Below are 20,080 nucleotides of genomic sequence, written 5' to 3'. Positions count from 1 at the left end.
AACCCATGTCTGAGCTGATGACTATCCCATAACACTACCTACTTAGTCCAGTACAAGTCCTCTTACCTCACCTTTGCTCCAACCCACCTCTCTTTATTTCATGCTGAAGGTAACAATACAGCATGTGTTTGGGGTTACTATGTTGATAGGTCACAACATGTGCCTCTGTCCTTCATTTTAAAAATGAAGCTTGTATTAATTGTATACAATCATATGTTTAATAACAATTTTCTTACATGTACACAATTCATTCCAATCATATTTACCTTCCCATTTCTCCTGTCTCCTTTGTGTGTGTGTGTGTGTGTGTGTTTCCTAGTAAGTTTTATTAGGAACATGGGGAAAGATTTGCTTACAGGAGGAGCATGGGCATATTACTTGTGGCTATACTACTGAATACAATGTCTATCCATCCCTCTTTAGCCTTTAACTGTATGAAAATCCTCTGGGAGAGTTGAACCTGTGAGCTTCTCCCTACTCCGTGAAATCTAGTGCAGGTACTTACAGTTGCTGTGAATTCAAGAGTGCAACAGCCATCTCATGCCCAGAAATCTCATTCCACATACCTAATTCTTATGTTCTTTCTGTTCCTTCTTCCATAATATCCCCTGAATCTCTGAGGGATGTGGGAGAGATGTCTTATTAATGGATGAATATTCAACAATCACTTATTCTCAGCACAGTGACCAGTTGTGAATGTCTGCAGTTACTGACTCCTGCAAGAAGATGCTTCTCTGACAGAACCCCATGGTTCTTCTGCCTTTCTTCCAAGTCACTCTATGTTGCATCAAGGAAGATGGCCATCCTTTTCACAGTCTGAGATGTAATGAAGTATTCCAGAATGTTCTATGAATGACTTGATAAATGAATGAAATTATTTAAGCTGTACTGTCCAGTCTCCCCTTACCTTCTCCAGGCTGGCCCAGTGATCTATCACATCACTAGCGAAGTTGAACTTGGCAGGGACTTCTTGGTGGCCCCACTGTATGGGCATTAGTTTCTTGATATTCATATGGAAAGTACGGTGGAACATCTCAGTGCCCCAGAAGGTGCAAAGTCTTGGAATTTTCCACAGCCAATGCATATTCAGAGCTGTGAAGGAAGAAATTATAGGTGAGGTCTTCCCTGCTGAATTTTGACATTTAACATAAACTAGTGGGCACAGTTATCTCTTCTCTGTCCTCCATGGTTGATTGGTTGTATTTGTGAATGAATTGAAATGAAACTGAGTGCCTGGTTCAGTCTCTTTCTGTGCATTATTCTCCTAAGGCATCATCCCACCAGCTCCCATTTCTTACTAGGCTTGCTGGCCAGAGAGTCCCAGTCATCCTTTTGTCTCTGCTCCCCTGGCACTGGGCTCATACAAATAGTTTTTAATATGGGTGTTCAGCTTCTGAATGAGGGTTCTTGTGCTATTGCAGTAAGTGCTCTTACCAAGGTGCCATCTCCCTATCACCATTTTCAGGGTTTTCTGTGAGAACTACATATCCCAGGTGAGCATTAGCCTTTCCTGAGTCCCCGAGTGATAGCATGAGGAACTAAGCTAGGCCCAACCTGGCCCTTTCCAACCTACAGTTATTTTCAACTAAGTTTTGTAGGCACATTCTAGATCTGTGCTTAGAAGGAAACAGCTATGAAATGAGTGGGATTCTCATTAATGTACCAACTGCTGGCTAATACACTAATTCTTTGGAGTCAGTTTTGGTTGACACATCTAAAAATCTACCCATGTACAGTGCAGGATCTAAATAAGCAATCACTTACAGAATTATAGCTGTTGTAGTTTTCTTGAGCTTCATTGGCTCCAGGGAAAGATGTTCCAAGGCTATAAACATTGGTCTTTGAATTCTGTCACATGCTCTTGGATGAGACTGCAGAATTTTAAGCCTAATGATCTTTGAGTCAGGGAAGCAAGCCAGCAATCTATCCTGTTGGCTGGCTTCCCAGCCCCCTTGGTTCAGGCAGAAGCCATTAGATGCTTGTCTGTGGCACTTGCAAGTTTTCTCATGATTTCTCAAAAAAGAAGAGGCAAGAGTTTCCTTCCTAGGCCCTGGGCAGTGATAGCTAATGTTCTCATTGTTGATGGTCTCTCTCCCTTTCAGTGGCTGACTCTTATCTTCTAGCCTCATCTCTTCAAATAAGAGTATCTACATCTTCATCACTAGCTAACTCCCTACTTCTTCTGTGTACACTCCTGTCCAGTTCTCCCATCCTCCATTTTGGTGGCCGAAGGCTCCCTCTCCTTTATGCAAGGTTGTCCCCTTATTAATTCCTTTGATACTCCCTTTGTGGCTCTAGGAGTTTCGAACTGTTTTCCTTATGGGATTTTTTTCTTGTCCTTGCTATCCTTTACTCCTCATGATTGGTGAGTGTCATCATGATGCACGGTCCCACCTTTTTGCCTCTTGAATAAACACTCACCTCTTATGGAACTCTCTCTGGCAGTAGCTTGGTTTGCTTCCCTCTCAGGAAGGAGTTCTAGAGTTCCCGAAGCACCAGTAGAGAGAACAGCACTGATGACAGTTTCCTCATCAAATCTGAGCAGCCTCCAAGGGCTCAGCTAATCATTAATGGGGCATAACTTTCAAGTAATGTTACTCCTCCTAGTCAAGTTTATGTGTAGCACAGTCTTTGAGCTTGTGTTAGGGTGTCAACTGAACTGTTCCTTAGTCCAAGGGAAGTGAAGTTAAGTATCATACTGACATCAAGCTTTTGTGCTGACCAGGGGAAGAGAATGGACTTTCAGAGTCTCTGTGCCCTGCACTGTCTCACTACCTTTAATTTTCGTTCATTTTGCTTCTACCAAGGGTCTCTTTTCCTGCTGTTTGTGACACTGATCTAGGGACACTGCTTGGATTCAGACCTCTTGCCAATGGTTCCACAAGTGTGTCTCTTGGCTGGATCTCTTTTCTGGGTGCTTAGCTATTTGACGTCTCCATTTGAATATCTAATAGGTTTTTTAAAACTATACCCAGATAGTGCTAGGCACCCTACCTCTAAACCATCCCACTGTATCTTAGGCCTTCATCAGCAGATAGCCCCCTTAATGTTTCTGTTTTCTCTGCACAAAATCTCAGCTTTTCACCTCCTTTCTGCCTAGATCTGATCAATCTATTAGTTCTGCCTTCCAACTGTGACTGCAATTTATCCCACTCTCTTTGGTGTCCCAAACCATTATTTTCTATTTGTCTAGGCATTAGCTACTATCACTGTGATGAAACCCGTGGCCAAACGCAAGTTGATGAGGGATGGTTGATTTGGCTCACACTTCCACATTGTAGTGCATCATTGAAAAAGGCCAGGAAAGGAACTCAAACAGGGCAGGAAACTGGAGGTATGAGCTGATGCAGAGGCCATGGAGGAGTGCTGCTTACTGGCTTGTTGTTGTAGAACCCAGGCCTGCTTGCTCAGGGATGACACCAGCCACAATGAGCTGGGTCCTCCCTTACCAATCACTAATTTAAAAAATGCCCTACAGCTGTATCTTATGGAGGCCTCATCTTAATTGAGGCTCCCTCCATTCAATTAACTCCAATGTGTATCAAGATGATGTAAGACTAGCCAGGACACTATCCATAGGAGCATAGGAGTGCTTTCTTTTCTATCCTTCTGCCTCCATCATTGAAATCTGTTCTCAGAATGAGCCTGACTTAACTCAGTCAGACCATGGAGTCTTCCAAATGAAATACATGGCCGTTGTCTTGTAGGTCACTACCTCAAAGTCTTCTTAGAACTCTTCCTCCTGCTTTCCTAGTACAGTCAATGGGCCTTCTTTGTTACCCTGTCTCTATGCTAGACACACGCTGGCCTCAGAAACTTTGTGCATGTGATTCCCTCTGCCTGAAATCCCTCCCCTGAACAGTTGAATGACAAGTTCACCTGGTAGCATCACATCCTGTCTAAAAGTCATCTATGCTAGTTAGGGGTTTTGTTTGATTTGTTTTCTGCTTGTTTATTGTTTATTTGTTTGGGGGTTTTATTTTTGACAGAAGCTAAAATAATCTGGGAAAAGGGAACCTCAGTTGAAAAAAATACATTCACAGGATTGACCCGTGGGCAAATCTGTGGCAGATTTTCTTCATTAATGATTGATGTGGGAGGATCCAACCCACTATATGTGGTACTACCACAGGGTGGGTGGTCCTGGGTTGCATATATTTCTTATGATATATTACATATATAAACATATTATGCATAAATGTATAAATTAATATATACCATGTAACTATATAACTATACAAATATAAACATATATGTATATAAATTTCCTGAATAAACCTTGGAGACTGAGCCAGTCAGGTGCATTCTTCTATGGCCTCTGCTTCAGTTTCTATCTCTAAGTTCTTTCTGTGAGTTCATGCCATGACTTCTCTGCATAATGGATTGTGAGCTGTAAGATGAAATGAACCCTTGCTTCCTGCGGCTTCTTGTGGTCATAGTGTTTATCACAGCAATAGGAGGCAAATTAGAGCATCATGACTTGCTTTTGTTTTTGCAGCCAAAGCATTCTTTCAACCAAATATTTTCTTACTTCTATATATGTGACGGGTTTGTGTTCAGGTTCCCATGAAGCCAGAAGGGAATTTCAGAACCATGGAGCTGAGTTACATTGTGAGTAGCCTGATGTGGATGCTGGGAAATGAACTCGGGTCCTCTGGAAGAGACTAGTACATGTTCCTAATCACTGAACCATTTCTCCAGCCCCTTAGAGGATTACCTTTGTGAGTCCTTTCAGAAGATCTGATCTAACATCACAGCCTCCATTTTCCATGCTGTATTTCTTCTCTCTGGCCATATGTATCTCACTCACCACATATGCTTTCTCTTTGTTTTCCTTCGTATTTTTTTCACATGTGCTCTTGAGGGGAGGGATTTTTATGTTTCAGGATTCTTATTTCGAAAGTCCTAAAGGAGGTCCAGGTACCCATCCAGTAAATACAGCAAATGTATGTTGAATAAATTGTCCTTCATCCTCAAAATAACTTTGTGAATCAGGGGTTACTTATGTGTCTATGCACACACACACACACACACACACACACACACACACGCACGCACGCACGTGCACACACACATGCCCATGCTATGTTAATATCCTTTTTTGGCAGTTTATACATTCAAACACCATATTGTGATCATACTCACCCTCTTTCCCTCTCTTCATTTTCCTCCCACTGCTGACTGCCTTCTTTGAATCTTTTTTGTTCTCTCTCTCTCTCTCTCTCTCTCTCTCTCTCTCTCTCTGTGTGTGTGTGTGTGTGTATGTGTATATGTGTGTGTGTGTGAAGATGTGGTTTTGACCTACTTGGTTTAATTATGGTTTCTTACATGTGCATGAGCATAGATGGGGCATTATATACTGGAGCAGGAGCAACTGACTAATGTCTACACTAGTAAAGAAAATGTCATCTACCTGGAATTGGTGCCAAGCAACCCTTATCTCAGGTCAAGTGGCTGCATTGCCTGTGAGGCAAACAGAGGCAGATAAGATTTCAGAATGGATGGAGAAAGATCAAATAGGGAATCAGAGGAACACAGATGGTCAACTCAGATGGTCACATAGATTCTAGCTGTCTTTGATATGGCTTGGGGGACGAAGGTCAATGTTTCAAACTCACTTTCCTTGTTTATCTAGAGGGATAAAGTGGCTCCTGTTCATCCTTCCTTTCATCTCCACAGCTCTCTGGCAATGTTTCAGTGGTCTAAAGTTCATTTTTGTGTCTTTCTGTTTCCAGTGACCATGAGTAGTTCAGAGTGGCAGAAAGGCCCCAAGTCTGCTTTCCGGCCTTTGAGGACCACTGATAATTCAAGTCTTAGTTTCTCTTTCTGTTGGATAGGGAGAGGTCAACAATGACATCTCCAAGTTTGCCTAAAAGAAGATATGTTGCAAGACATTTGATTGCACTGTAAATTCCAAGATTACATTGTTTACTAGGAAAATGTGTTTTTACCTGTGACATAGCCCAGTCTTAGCCTATATCTTGGGTAGAAATATAAGCCTGAACTGCTGTTTTCCCATATGGCTCTATGTTGGTAGGATTTGCTTGGAAAGAGAGAAGCTGCTTATGAAAGAATTAGGAAAGGTTTCCTTCCTAGTCAGTGCTTAGCAGTCCCCTGAGATTTACTATGCTCATTGGGAGCCCAGAATGACATGTTACTCTTCCCATTGCCTTTCTCCTTTATAGGTGCAGTTGCCCTGTCTTAGGTGCTTATTGGGGACATTAAAGCTATTGACCTCTGATGGGCTTAAGTCTTTTCCTGGATATAAGGCAGGAGTAGATTTCATGCTACCTTTCCTGCTCACTGATACTTTTAAAGTCCCATGTGCCCACTCCTCAGTCTGGATTCGTGTGCTTTTATTTTTTAAGTTAATATACTTATTCTTCACATTTTCATGTGCATGTGTGTGTGTGCATGTGTGTGTATGTGTATGTAACATATAAAATGTATTTCGAACATGTTCCCCATTATCCTCTTACCACAAAACTCTTTCCACCTAATATGTTCCCTCTTTTCCTTTCATATTTATTTTGATGACATGGTGGGGAGTTATTTGCTTGCACCAAAAGTCATTTAACAGTGGCTAGATCACTGAGGACTATGACAATTAGATTTTCCTGCTTCAGTAACCATTAACTGCTGACCGTTCCTCAGGGAAGGAGGCCTTGTGAACCTCTCCAGTATTCACAAGGGAATGTTGATGCATCCAGTGTGGTGAAGAAATCGGCCACTGTTTTGAATTCATGGTGGTTCAGGAAGAAACCTGCTCCATCCTCAAGCTTCCTCCCTTTTTCTCCCCTCTTTTCAACGTTCCCTGAGCCATGGAATGAGTAAAAAAATCTATGGGCATAAAAGTAAATATTTACAAGACATCTTCACACTATCTCCATTTAGCAAAACAACTATGTATGTTCCCCCTCTAGAGACTATGACCTCTCCAGCTTTAGGATTTTGGTCAAGTTAACACTACCAGGCATGAATTCCCTCCTGTAGAATGAGCCTGAAATCCAACCAAAAAGTGATTATCCTCATTGTTGTCATGCCATTACTTTTACCAGTGGACATGTCTTGCCTGGATGATTAATATTGTATGTAGGTTGACTTTTCTCCACTACATGCTGACTAGCACCTCCCAGCACTATGAAAACTAGCCTAGTACGGATGAAGCTCCCAGCACAGTGCTTGATTTCCCTATGACTTACAAGCACAATATGTGATGTCTTCAGCAAGGGCCAAGTCTTCTATTTTGGAGGGTAACTAAGAACAATAACAACAGTCTGTATTGTTTGAGGGACTCTAAGGCCTACATGACCAAATACTCATTTTGGTAACACATACCTGGTGCTGGGATTTTCATTTAATAACTCATGACTTCTGGGACCACCAATATAGGATTGGCTTCTGTATCGGCTCATACCTCCTTGTTTCTGGGCAAACCACTCTCACCATCCACCACACCCATCCTATTCCTAGTTCTCAGTCTCCCTACAACACTACAGTAGAAACTTGCTAGGAAGCTCTGAGGATGTACAATTAGATTGTCTAGGTTTGAATCCTAACCACCTTCTCCTGAGCTGAATGCACACAGAGAAGTGATTTTATTCCTTCTGGCCTCCAGCATTCTTGTCTAGAAAGAAGGGTAACCCTAGAACACCTCTAGAAATGAGTTCATTGAACTCAATGGCACCTATCAAACACCTAGCCATAAAGATGTTGAGACTAACAATTGTATGGTGGTGCATTTCAGGACTGCTGGGCATGACTCAGGGGTGGAACATGTGTCTAGCATTTGTGAGACCCTGGGTTTGATCCTCAGCATAACAAAACAAACAAACAAACAAACAAACAAACAAACAAACAAGCAAACAAACCAGAACAGCCAAACTCAGTAACTTCTGGAGAGGTGAGATATTTAAATTTTGGTTGAAGTTAAAGTATTTCTTCTTTTAAATTTAATTACTCAAGTTCATGTTATTTACTTGTTTAAATCACAAATAAACAAAGAATACAAAATGCATTAATCACTGTAAGGATCTGATGGATTGAAGCCAGTGCAGTTTGGAATAGATTTGGAAGGGACATCTTGAATCAAATCCAAACCGCTGTACAGATGTAGGATCTAGGGATCATTCCTGATGATCCCATGCCTGGGGAAAACTGGAGGGTGGCACAGTTCTGGGAATAGCAGTCAAAATCATGCACAGTCAGGTGAACACACACACACACACACACACACACACACACACACACACACAGAGAGACACACACACACACCCCACACAAATTATTTGTCTTCTTAGAAAATGGGGCAAAGGGTTCTGCAAAGGTATTTGCTGTAATGCTTCTAAAGTCAGTTTCCAAAAGATAAGCCGTGGAACCCCGTCCTCCCCGGCCTATCTGTCCCTGTCAATTAGTTAGCAAATATTTATCAAAAAGACATGGGTGTGACCAAAACATACTCATTCCAGTTTGGAGGAAGATTGGATAATACGATGTAAAATAACTTTTGTAATTTTAGATACTGTTAAGCACATTTAGAAGTCAGCTCATGTCACATTTCCATTTAGAATCAAACAGTGAATCTTGACATAAAATGGCATCCAAGTTTTGCCATCATTGTAAAAGGACCATATGACCATCACACTCACTTCTGGCATCCTGCCTGTTCACACATCCCTTTCACTTCAGCAACACTGCTTCCCTCCTTGATGCCACACCCAGCGCAGCCTTTGCACACATGGAACTCTTATTAGACTGCGACTTCTACTTGAATAGCTTCCTTTAATCCCTCAAATCTTTCACAGACATTTCCTTGTCACAATCTCAGTCATCTTAGTAAAGCTTACCTTAACCACCTACCTACCTAAAATTGCAAGCCACCTCCAGACTGGTTCTCCTTTCCTCCCTTCCTCTCTATTCCCAGACTCTATGATCCTTAATCCTAAATCAATTTTTAACATTATAGAAACAAATTTTAAACATTTTCTTGCTTCTGTCCCCTTCCCCAAGGACTTATGCTTTTTAAATACAGGAATGTGTTTCCCGTCTTGTTTATTGAGTTAGCTAAAAAAAACTTAGGATACAATACATTCCAGAGTATTCACTGAATACCTGGGTATATAAATCAGCACCATAAGGAAAATAAAACATTTTGACATTATAATGAATGTGGGTGTCTGAAGTATGTAGCTACATACATGACTGCTTCTGCATGTGTGAGTGTGCCTGTGTATGTTTGTGCGCACAAGTGTTATGAATGTCTGAATGTCCGGACACATGTGTGATTGCTTGTGTGTGTGTGTGTGTGTGTGTGTGTGTGTGTGTGTGTGTGTGTGTGTGTGATTTATTAGAATGACTTACAGGCTGTGGTCCATCTAATCCAACAGTGGATCCTACGAATGGAAGGTCCAAGAATCCAGTAGTCATAAAGAATCATTTCACAATGCTGAATGTTACAGGTGGTCTTCAATGTGTGCTGGAATCCCAAAGAAGTAGGCCCTAATGCTAGTGAAGGAATGGACTTGCAAAGAGAAAGGGTTTTTTCTTCCATGTCCTTTATATACACCACAAAATGTAGTCCAGATGACAGGTTTATCTTCCCACTTTAAAGATTTGGCTTAGAGACTGGTCTTCCAACTTCAATGATTAAGAGAAAAATCTTTCACAGGTGTGCTCAGTCATTTGCGTTTTTGTTAATTACAGATGTAGTCAAGTTGACAATCAAGAATAATCATCCCAAGCCCACCCCTTGTCAACTTGACATACAATCACATCTCCTTCTGTCATGATGTCTGTGTTAGGATTACTATTGCTGTGATAAAATACCATGATTAAAGGAAGTTGGAGAGGAAAGGGTTTATTTGGCTTCAACTTCCTTATCACTGTTTATCATCAAAAAGGTCAGGATAGGCCTCAGACAGGACAGGAACCTGGAAGTAGGAGCTGATGCAGAGGTCATGGAGAGATGCTGCTTACTGGTTGGCTTCTTGTGGCTTGCTCAGCCTGCTTTCTTATAGAACCCAGGACCACTAACCCAGAGGTGATATCACTTAAAATGGCATGGGTCCCCCCCATTGATCACTAATTAAGAAAATGCCCCCATTGCCCTATCATCTAGAAGCATTTTCTCAATTGAGGTTGCCTCAGTTCAGATAACTTTAGCTTGTGTCATGTTGACATAAAACTAGATAGCATGCATGCTTAATTTCCAAATGAAAACAAGAATCAGCTTATAATTATACCCAAATAGGCTATAACTATCTCAGGTACAATCACAAAATGCATTATATATTTAACCAAGTCATAATTATTCCTAATATTGTATAATTGTCTCCCTCATATAGCCACAAACACATTATACATTTAGAATAGGTGGCAATGTCCTTTGAGAGACATTCTCTTACTATTTCAAACTTAAATATGATGCCAACTGATATTCTCTCAATTTATGTTATATCACATGATAAAGAAATCAAGGAAAGAAAACACCAATATTTTTACAAATACATTCTTAACAAAATATGACAGAAACATTCATGTCAATTATAATCTTTTCTGCAACTGGTCATGTGGCCTTAGCTGGTATTTATACTACCATCCTCTGCTACCCATTCTGTATTTCCTCCACCTTCAACAAATACCTCAGCAGGTCTGGGATCTTTTTCTAGAGGAATGACCAATGCTTTTAGTCCTGAAGTGACTATGCTCTTTGCCATCCTGCCTGGACTAGGTCATTGTAGTATCCCATTGACTTTAATCACAGGACATGGTAGCACCAAGAGATACTGTACCCTAAAGGATCTCCTGCACTCTAGACATAGTCTTTCTTACTTTTATTGTGCAGAACCAATCCAATTTCCCCTTGGTAATCTGGATTGATCACCCCTCCTAATACTGTTAACCTGTTCTTAGCCTATTGGCATCAGAAGCCAGAAGCAGCCAGGCCAGGGAGAACTCTGAGCCTACAATTCAATAGAATGTTTTTTGTGTTTCATAGCAGGAGTGCTCCCCCTCTGGAGTCTCAGCTAGAGGCCAACAGAATTTAAAGTTGTAATAACAAGAAGCAAAAATCTTCCTAGTATGTCACTAGGAATGACAGTGAGTGGGGCTATTCCCTTTTCTATTCCTTGGTTCTTGGACCTGTGAATCCTTGTTATGGGAGAAACTGTACTATTTATCAGATGCTGATTCAAAGCATATACTGTCTTTTCAAGGACCCCACCCCTATCTTCCATGGTGCTGCCACCTAATTAGGGATGTGCCTATGTTTTCAAAAGGCCATTCCATCTTTCTGTCAGGCCAGTTGTTCCATGATTGTGGGAAACATGGTTAGATCAGTGGACTCCATATTCATGGGCCCACTGTCACACTTCTCTAGATGTCAAATGAGTTCCTTGGTTAGAAGAAATACCATGGTGGTTGATAAAGGATCCTGTCAGTCTATGTGTGGTAGTTCTGGCATTATGTGCAGGAAAGGCAAGTTTATAACTAGAATAAGTATCTATTCCAGTAAGGACAAAGTGTTGTCCTTTTCACAAAGGAAGTAGTCCAGTGTAGAAAACCTACCACTAGGTTGCTGGTTTAGTTAGCCCAAGGAATGGTGCAATATCTGGTGCTAGGTGAGGGTCTCTTTTGTTAGCAGATCTGGCATTCAGTAGCAGTTTTAGCTAGGTAGGCCTGGGTAAGTGGAAGTCCATGTTGTCAAGGTCATGCATAATCTTCCTCTCTGCCACCATGACTAATTTGTTCGTGGACTCATTGGGTAATGACAGGAATGGCTGGGAAAAGAGGCTGACTGCCCACAGAAAGGGTCATCCTATCTACTCGATTATTGAACTCCTCAGCTGAAGTCATTTTTGATGAGCACTCACATGGGATACAAGTACCTTGAAGTCATTTGGAGAGATCTATCCACATTTTTCTTCCCCAGATGTCTTTCTCACCAAATTTCTAATCATGCTCCTCCTATAGCCCTGATCAACAAGCCAACCTGTTGACTACAGCCTATACATCAGGGAGAAATCACATATCTGGCTATTTCTCCTTCCAAACAAAAATGTTTGACTATGTTAGCTGCTAGAAGTTCTACCCACTGTGAAGATTTCCCTTTACTGGTGTCTTTCATGATTGTCCCAGAAAGGGACATCTGTCCACTTCTAGGTGGCACCTGCATAATAAAATACAGAACCATAGTAAACCAGCTCTTATAGTCTCTTCCTCAGTCAACCAATGATAGGGCACATTCCATGAATCTATAGGTGCATGCTTGGAAGCATAGCAGGGGTCTGTTATCACCAAAGGCCAAGTGAACATCCCTGGTCTGGGCTGCCACATGGGGACATATTGATATCTGAGGTCTGTGCAGGAATGCCCTCCTCAAACCTGGAGGTCATGGAAAAGTTGGCCCTGGGGGTGTGAGGACAGGAGTGTTGACCCTGCCCCTAGCCAGCTGCAGTACTTGGGAGAGTAGGTCCACACTTTGTAGGAGCTTCTGGTGAGCTGGCCCTGAGGGTATGAGGGTGGAAGAGCTGGTTCTGCTACTCATCCCCCCTGTGGTGGCATGGATGAGAGAGAGAGAGAGAGAGAGAGAGAGAGAGAGATACTCTCCTCCTCCCTTACCCCTTGCCACCTGCAGCAGGTGGGAGACCTGAGCTGTACCTGTCCCTGCAGCTCCATGGAGAGCTGGCCCTGCACCTGCCCTGAGCAGCACAGTAGAGCTGACCCTGCTGGTGGAGGCATGGCTGAGCTAACCCTAAGGGAGTGGCCATGGAGCAGATGGCCCTGCAACTTGTCTGCCATGCAGTAACCTGGGTGAGGGAGAGATGCCCACCTCTTTCACCTTACCACAGTAGGCAGGAGCGCTAACCTCAAGATTATCAAAATGGGAGATCTGGCCCTGCCTTTCACATACTGCAGCCCTTGGGAGAACAGGCTCTGCACCTCACTTGGGCAGAATAATAGAACTGACCCTGGATGTGGGGGGTTGTAGGTGAACTGGTTCCTGAGGGCATGAGCATGGGAGAGTCAGCCCTGCTTCTTGACTGCTGTGTGGTAACATTGGGGACAAGGGAAAGATCCCCTCCCCTCTTTTTTGTCCTTAACACCTGCCTCAAGTAGGAAGACTGGTCCTGAGTGGGTCATGGGAGCAGGAGAGCTGTCCTGGCCCTTCACTTCGGAGAGTAGGCCCTGCACTTCAGTGGGGCAGCACAGTAGAGCTGACCCTGATGGTGGTGGGGCAGGTGATCCTGAGGGGAGGAGGAAATGACTGGGATTGAGATGCATGATGTAAAATTCACAAAGAACCAATAAAAAGTTTTTCAAGAGGAAAAACGAAATTATAAAATTTGCATGTAAATGAATCATTTTACAATGATCAAGAAACAATCATTCTGGGTAAGGTAATCCAGAGCCAAGAAGACAAATGTCACATTTTCTCTCATTTCTGCACCAGTTTTGAATCTCCAGATGTATGTGTTCTATTGGTAAAACCAATATAGGTCAGGAAACTATAAGGGTTAAGGGTGGGAGATTTTCATTGTAAAGAGGATAGGATGCAGTGGTATAAAGGGGGGAAAATAAAGGACCCGGGAGGGTTGGATTGAATGGAGAATGTGTGGGTAGGGTACAGGAAGAAAATATATATATATATATATATATATATATATATATATATATATATATATATATATATCTTAAATAAAGTTACCCTGTAACAGGTTGGCAATGGCCCTATGAGAAACCACCGGCTATCAAATAAAAAGCCCATTGTCAGGAATAGGCTCCTCTTTTGGAGTTGATGGCCACAGCAGTTTCACAGATGCCCCAATATTACAGGCTATTATCATTGTTCTCTATTACCCTCCAGGACTTGATTGTTAAAAGTACCTACACTGAAGCCACAGGTTCTTGTGGCTCTGACTGAACATCACATGTCAAGGAGGATGGAGAAATCAAGCTGGTATCGACCTTGAAGCATCATCCCTATTGAGAAAAGTAACTATTATCTTTGTCATCTGCTAACCCTGTGAGCTACAATAATGATTGGCCTTGCAAAACCTCTCCGTGGGTTCAATAGAGCATAAATGTCATGGGAATAACCAACCACTTTCTGATTGGATTTAAGACCTGCTATACAAGATATAATTTATACCTGGCACTACTATGGGGCCAAGAACCTTTGTCTGAACATGTCATAGGACCTAGGGAGAAACTACTGCTATTATTCTGTTAATGGAACACAGTATTGAATATTTCTACTTATCTTTGTACCTATTGATTAGTGCACCTGTTAACCCTCATCAGAGAAGTTTCTTTTGCAATAGATGGTGTGGTGAACATAGACCCGCAACTATTCAAGGTACAGAGAAGAGAAAATGGTGGAGTTCTTAACCCCAAATAAGGCACCTATACCACACTCCTGCCTTTGGAGGCTCAGGGATCATCACGAAAGACAAGATAAAGAGATGGTAAGCCAGAATTTTGCATGACAAGAAAACTGTTTTTTCATACACAACAGGCAACTGAGCATGTAACACACAGTAGTTGGGACAGCATGAAGAAGACCTGGGTAAGCTCAAGCCAGATTCAACATGGAGTGGAGGTGGAGGTGGGAGTTGGGGGAAGTATGCATGGAGTTCTACCCTTACCTGAGGAGCTACTGGAAACTGAAAGTTGCTGGGAGAAGAGAGTCAGTTGTCCTTATGGGCATGGTCACCCTGCAGGTTGGGATAGGACACCCACAAGTATATGGACTGCAGAAATCGGACTTGATAGGGTTAAAAAAGAGTACATGATGTTGGGTGGGTAGAAAGAGGAGTGAATCTAGGAGGAGTCTGGAGAGGGAAGTGAATGTGACCAAAATGCATTGTATGAAATTCTGAGATAATTAACAAAATAAAAAAACGAATTAAGTAAACCACATACTGTAATTCTAGTACTCATAAGGTTTATATAGGAGGCTCTAGAGTACAAAGCCAAGACAGACTACATAGCAAGACAAAAGAAAAATACATTTCTTTAATAAATGTGGGATTGTACATTGCTTTAGGATTTTATTTTCTAAAGGTGTATTTGAATATACTTCCAATGTATGCAAAGACCCAACACCTAAATTAAATTAAATTTATTTTAGTTCAATTATTAAATTAATTTAAATTTAAATTATTATTTAACTTATAGTTATTGAATTATTCAGGAGTGTGAAGCAATGGCTACTCGATGCTGAATACCTTTTTTTTCTCCATCTTGATTAAGGGGTATTTCTTATTTACATTTACATTTCAATTGCTATTCCCTTTCCCGGTTTCCAGGCCAACATCCCCCTAGCCCCTCCCCCTCCCCTTCTATATTGGTGTTCCCTCCCCATGCTCCCCCCATTACCGCGATCCCCCCAACAATCCCGTTCACTGGGGGTTCAGTCTTGGCAGGACCAAGGGCTTCCCCTTCCTGGTGCTCTTACTAGGCTATTCATTGCTACCTATGAGTTGGAGCCCAGGGTAAGTCCATGTATAGTCTTTGGGTAGTGGCTTAGTCCCTGGAAAGTCTGGTTGTTTGGCATTGTTGTTCATATGGGGTCTCAAGCCTCTTCAAGCTATTTCAGTTCTTTCTCTGATTCCTTCAACAGGGGTCCCGTTCTCAGTTCAGTGGTTTGTTGCTGGCACTTGCCTACGTATTCGCCATATTCTGGCTGTGTCTCTCAGAAGAGATCTACACTCAGTTCCTGTCAGTCGGCACTTCTTTGCTTCATCCATCTCATCTAGTTTGGTGGCTGTATATGTATGGGCCACATGTGGGGCAGGCTCTGAATGGGCGTTCCTTCACCCTCTGTTCTAAACTTTGCCTCCCTATTCCCTCCCAAGGGTCTTCTTGTTCTCCTTTTAAAGAAGGAGTGAAGCATACGCATTTTGGTCATTCTTCTTGAGTTTCATGTGTTCTGTGCATCTAGGGTAATTCAAGCATTTGGGCTAATAGCCACTTATCAATGAGTGCATACCATGTGTGTTTTTCTGTGATTGGGTTACCTCACTCAGGATGATATTTTCCAGTTCCACCCATTTGCCTATGAATTTCATAAAGTCATTGTTTTTGATAGCTGAGTAATATTCCATTGTGTAGATGTACCACATTTTCTGTATCCATTCCTCTGTTGAAGGGCATCTGGGTTCTTTCCAGCTTCTGACTATTATAAATAAGGCTGCTATGAACATAGTGGAGCATGTGTCTTTTTTATAGTTTGGGGCATCTTTTGGGTTTATGCCCAAGAGAGGTATAGCTGGATCCTCAGGCAGTTCAATGTCCAATTTTCTGAGGAACCTCCAGACTGATTTCCAGAATGGTTGTACCAGTCTGCAATCCCACCAACAATGGAGGCGTGTTCCTTTTTCTCCACATCCTTGCCAGCATCTGCTGTCGCTGGAGTTTTTGATCTTAGCCATTCTGACTGGTGTGAGGTGGAATCTCAGGGTTGTTTTGATTTGCATTTCCCTTATGACTAAAGATATTGAACATTTCTTTAGGTTCTTCTCAGCCATTCGGCATTCCTCAGCTGTGAATTCTTTGTTTAGCTCTGAACCCCATTTGTTAATAGGGTTATTTGTCTCCCTGCAGTCTAACTTTGTAAGTTCTTTGTATATTTTGGATATAAGCCCTCTATCAGTTGTAGGATTGGTAAAGATCTTTTCCCAATCTGTTGGTTGCTGCTTTGTCCTAACAACAGTATCCTTTGCCTTACAGAAGCTTTGCAGTTTTATGAGATCCCATTTGTCAATTCTTGAGCTTAGGTTATAAGCCATTGCTGTTTATTTCAGGAAAATTTCTCCAGTGCCCATGTGTTCGAGATTCTTCCCCACTTTTTCTTCTATTAGTTTGAGTGTATCTGGTTTGATGTGGAGGTCCTTGATCCACTTGGACTTAACCTTTGTACAGAGTGATAAGAATGGATCGATCTGCATTCTTCTACATGCTGACCTCCAGTTGAACCAGCAACATTTACTGAAAATGCTATCTTTTTCCATTGGATGATTTTGGCTCCTTTGTCAAAAATCAAGTGACCATAGGTGTGTGGGTTCATTTCTGGTTCTCCAATTCTATTCCACTGGTCTATCTGTCTGTCTGTACCAATACCATGCAGATTTTATCACTATTGCTCTGTAATACTGCTTGAGTTCAGGGATAGTGATTTCCCTGGAAGTCTTTTTATTGTTGAGGATAGTTTTAGCTATCCTGGGTTTTTTGTTATTCCAGATGAATTTACAAATTGTTCTGTCTAACTCTCTGAAGAATTGGGTTGGAATTTTGAGGGGAATTGCATTGAATCTGTAGATTGCTTTTGGTAAAATGGCCATTTTTACTATATTAATCCTGCCAATCCATGAGCGTGGGAGATCTTTCCATCTTCTGAGGTCTTCTTCAATTTCTTTCTTCAGAGGCTTGAAGTTCGTATCATACAGATCTTTCACTTGCTTGGTTAAAGTCACACTGAGTTATTTTTTATTATTTGGGACTATTATGAAGGGTGTCATTTCCCTAATTTCTTTCTCGGCTTGTTTCTCTTTTGTGTAGAGGAAGGCTACTGATTTATTTGAATTAATTTTATACCCAGCCACTTTGCTGAAGGTGTTTATCAGGTTTCGTAGTTCTCTGGTGGAACTTTTGGGATCACTTAAATATACTATCATATCATCTGCAAATAGTGATATTTTGACTTCTTCTTTTCCAATCTGTATCCCTTTGATCTCCTTTTGTTGTCTGATTGCTCTGGCTAGGACTTCGAGAAATATATTGAATAAGTAGGGAGAGAGTGGGCAGCCTTGTCTAGTCCCTGATTTTAGTGGGATTGCTTCAAGTTTCTCTCCATTTAGTTTAATATTAGCTACTGGTTTGCTGTATATGGCTTTTACTATGCTTATGTATGGTCCTTGAATTCCTGTTCTTTCCAGGACTTTTATCATGAAGGGGTGTTGAATTTTGTCAAATGCTTTCTCAGCATCTAATGAAATGATCATGTGGCTTTTATCTTTCAGTTTGTTTGTATAGTGGATTACGTTGACAGTTTTCCATATACTAAACCATGCCTGCATCCCTGGAATGAAGCCTACTTGATCATGATGGATGATTGTTTTGATGTGCTCTTGGATTCGGTTTGCAAGAATTTTATTGCGTATCTTTGCGTCGATATTCATAAGGGAAATTGGTCTGAAGTTCTTTTTCTTTGTTGGGTCTTTGTGTGATTTCGGTGTACGAGTAACTGTGGCTTCATAGAAGGAATTTGGTAGTGCTTCATCTGTTTCAATTGTGTGGAATAGTTTGGATAGTATTGATATGAGGTCTTCTATGAAGTTCTGATAGAATTCTGCACTGAACCTATCTGGACCTGGGCTCTTTTTTGGTTGGGAGACTTTTAATGACTGCTTTTAGTTCTTTAGCAGTTATGGGGTTGTTTAAATGGTTTATTTGTTCCTGATTTAACTTCGGTACCTGGTATCTGTCTAGGAAACTGTCCATTTCCTCCAGATTTTCAAGTTTTGTTGAACAAAGGCTTTTGTAGTAGGATCTGATGATTTTTGAATTTTCTCTGACTCTGTTGTTATGTCTCCCTTTTCATTTCTGATTTTGTTAATTTGGACACACTCTCTGTGTCCTCTGGTTAGTCTGGCTAAGGATTTATCTATCTTGTTGATTTTCTCAAAGAACCAGCTTTTGGTTCTGTTGAGTCTTTGTACAGTCCTTTTTGTTTCTACTTGGCTGATTTCAGCTCTGAGTCTGATTATTTCCTGCCTTCTACTCCTCCTGGGTGTATTTGCTTCTTTTTGTTCTAGAGCTTTTAGGTGTGCTGTCAAGCTGCTGATATATGCGCTCTCCTGTTTCTTTCTGCAGGCACTCAGCGCTATGAGTTTTCCTCTTAGCACAACTTTCATTGTGTCTCATAACTTTGGATATGTTGTACCTTCATTTTCATTAAATTCTAAGAAGCCTTTAATTTCTTTCTTTATCTCTTCCTTGACCAGGTTATCATTGAGTAGAGCATTGTTCAACTTCCATGTATATGTGTGCATTCTTTCCTTATTGTTATTGAAGACCAGCTTTAGCTGTGATGGTCTGATAGGATGCATAGGATTATTTCTATCTTTCTGTATCTGTTGAGGCCTGTTTTATGACTGATTATATGGTCAATTTTGGACAAAGTACCATGAGGTGGTGAGAAAAAGATATATCCTTTTGTTTTAGGGTAGAATGTTCTATAAATATCTGTTAAATCCATTTGGTTCATGACTTCTCTTAGTCTGTCTATGTCTCTGTTTAATTTCTGTCTCCATGATCTGTCCATTGATGAGAGAGGGGTGTTGAAATCTCCTACTATTATTGTGTGAGGTGCAATGTGTGTTTTGAGCTTTAGTAAGGTTTCTTTTATGTATGTAGGTGCCCTTGTATTTGGAGCATATATATTTAGGATTGAGAGTTCATCTTGGTGGATTTTTCCTTTGATGAATATGAAGTGTCCTTCCTTATCTTTTTTGATGACTTTTAGTTGAAAATCAATTTTATTCCATATTAGAATGGCTAGTCCAGCTTGTTTCTTCAGGCCATTTGCTTGGAAAGTTGTTTTCCAGCCTTTCACTCCTCAGAGTGTCTGTCTTTGTCTCTGAGGTGTGTTTCCTGTAGGCAGCAGAATGCAGGGTCCTCATTGTGTATCCATTTTGTTAATCTGTGTCTTTTTATTGGGGAGTTGAGTCCATTGATGTTGAGAGATATTAGGGAATAATGATTGTGGCTTCCTGTTATATTCATGTTTGGATGTGAGATTATGTTTGTGTGCTTGTCTTTGTTTTGTTGCGAACAATTAATTTCTTGGTTTTTCTAGGGTGTAGCTTGCCTCCTTATGTTGGGCTTTACCATTTATTATCCTTTGTGGGGCTGGATTTGTGGAAAGTGTTTGTGTAAACTTGGTTTTGTCATGGAATATCTTGGTTTCTCCATCAATGTTAATTGAGAGTTTTGCAGGATACAGTAACCTGGGCTGGCATTTGTGTTCTCTTAGGGTCTGTATGACACCTGTCCAGGATCTTCTGGCTTTCATAGTCTC

At 41.3% G+C, this 20,080-nt stretch overlaps 2 protein-coding genes across 2 annotated transcripts in view; one reads left to right on the top strand and one right to left on the bottom strand.

The window, feature by feature from the left end:
* Acsm2 (acyl-CoA synthetase medium-chain family member 2) overlaps window positions 1-2,519 on the bottom strand; it is a 38,749-nt gene extending 36,230 nt beyond the window's left edge. The window contains 2 exon segments of the mRNA NM_144748.1: window positions 908-1,092; window positions 2,422-2,519. Of these exon segments, the coding sequence (NP_653349.1) occupies window positions 908-1,084 (177 nt within the window). The 5' untranslated portion in view covers window positions 1,085-1,092; window positions 2,422-2,519.
* Pdilt (protein disulfide isomerase-like, testis expressed) overlaps window positions 1-20,080 on the top strand; it is a 294,014-nt gene that overhangs the window by 212,602 nt on the left and 61,332 nt on the right. The gene's annotated exons all lie outside the window — the stretch shown is intronic.

Source organism: Rattus norvegicus, chromosome 1, assembly GCF_036323735.1.
Source record: "Rattus norvegicus strain BN/NHsdMcwi chromosome 1, GRCr8, whole genome shotgun sequence".
In the NCBI taxonomy this organism is placed as follows: Eukaryota; Metazoa; Chordata; class Mammalia; order Rodentia; family Muridae; genus Rattus; species Rattus norvegicus.
The sequence above is the reverse complement of the archived record's forward strand: the minus strand, read 5'-3'. Positions and strand labels throughout refer to the sequence as shown.